The following is a 1,626-nucleotide window of genomic DNA, read 5'->3' as shown; positions in this document are numbered from 1 at the left end:
ACATTATTTACAAAATTTCTTTCTAAATCTAAAGGTCTACAAACTTTAAATTATATAGTAAACTTACATATAAGTTTATGTTACAAATTTACTACATATTAAAATAAAAATTTTAAGTAGTTCTTTTCCTTCACTTCACAAATATTTTAGTAATAAAAAAATATTCTGAAAGTGCATCCTTTTCAGTTCTTACCACATAGAGCTCCAGCACGGCCTTCCAATGTTACCTGCCAGGTAAAAGAATCGCCTCGGGCCTTCTCAGCCTCCAGTTCCTTTAAAGAACGAGGGAAAACATTTCGCCACAGTAACAACATCTTCGGTAGATGATAGCGAACGACAGATGGTCCTAACCGAGAAAAGGAAAATCCAAAATCATACATATATATACATATATGACATACTTTACAATAAAAAAATTTTAAAAAGAGCTCCACACAAGCTTTAATAATAGCTAGCATTTCACTCTATCTTTATCTCTAACATTAATACCTTAAATTTTCTGTATTGTCTACTGACAGTTATAGAATAAGACAAAAATCCTACTTCAATATCATTATACCTAAAGTCATAAGTGCTCCAAGTAAAAGCCATCCAGCTTGGGTGCGCTGTAAAGACAGCCTGCTGTTTTGGGTAGCAGTTCGTAAGAGATCTTCAGCAATACTAACTACCATCTGCAAAAAAAAAAGTTAAAGAAATCAAATAAGAAAATACATAGCTAATATACTTTATTAAGACAAAAGTTGTCCCTTTTTGTTGTTGCTGCTAACATGTTTTTAAAGAGGCAATTTCGAGACCTACTCAAACCCAATTGCACTGATGACTCTGAGGAGACCCAGAATAGCGTAGTGGTTAAGAGTGAGTTGTGGAGCCAGTCTGCCTGTTGTTTCCTGCTTTCTGACCTGGGACAAATTAACCTCCCTCTCTCAGGTCCCTCACTGGCAAAACAGGAGTAAGAGAACTGCCTACTTCACTCTTCTGAGGATTAAATAAGTTCATACAGCAAAGCACTCAGAACAGCGCTGGTCCATGTAACCACATAACTATTATTATTGGTACTATTATCCTATATTCAAAGGTTTGTTGAAGTCCTATTATGCAAATACCATTAAGCTAACCTTACAGTGCTTACAGTGTTAAAGAGAGAAGACGAAGGAAAAATGGGAAGTAACAAGTAGCATGTAATTAAATGACAAATAGTACAAAGGTGGTAGTGGTCAGAAAAGCTACCAAAGACTGAATAGTTTTGAAGAGATTTCATGAAAGAGATGAACATGAATTGGGTCTCTAAACAAATAGATAAGTTTGGTACAGGTGAATGAATAAGAAAGGGGAGAAATTCTATAGTAAGAGATTAGCATGAGCAAAGGCATGGAAACTGAAGAAAGCAAGATGACTAGTCTGACTTAAGAGCAGTGAGAAATTAGAATGAATGGGTAGAGTTTGCCAGAGTCTGAGTACTAGGTAGACCCTAAGGGACTCTGAACAATGTGAAATATGAAAGTGTGTGGAAGAGATGGGAGAAAAAGATATCAAGGATAATCAGCCACGACACAATTGTATAACAAAGGGAGGAGGAAGCCTAGATTCAAATAGTAACTATGAAACTCACAGGAATGAAATACAAGG

General features: G+C 35.7%; 1 protein-coding gene across 1 annotated transcript in view; it reads right to left on the bottom strand.

Moving 5' to 3' along the window:
• The window catches only part of HEATR5B (HEAT repeat containing 5B), a 103,139-nt gene that overhangs the window by 84,713 nt on the left and 16,800 nt on the right, over positions 1–1,626 (bottom strand). The window contains exons 8-9 of the mRNA XM_015572571.1: positions 560–671; positions 194–346 (exon numbers count right to left, since the gene is read on the bottom strand). Coding sequence (XP_015428057.1) covers positions 194–346; positions 560–671 — 265 coding nt within the window. The remainder of the gene's footprint in view (positions 1–193; positions 347–559; positions 672–1,626) is intronic.

This window comes from Myotis davidii, unplaced genomic scaffold (assembly GCF_000327345.1).
Source record: "Myotis davidii unplaced genomic scaffold, ASM32734v1 scaffold1149, whole genome shotgun sequence".
Lineage (NCBI taxonomy): Eukaryota > Metazoa > Chordata > Mammalia > Chiroptera > Vespertilionidae > Myotis > Myotis davidii.
This window is presented reverse-complemented; position numbering and strand designations above follow the sequence as displayed.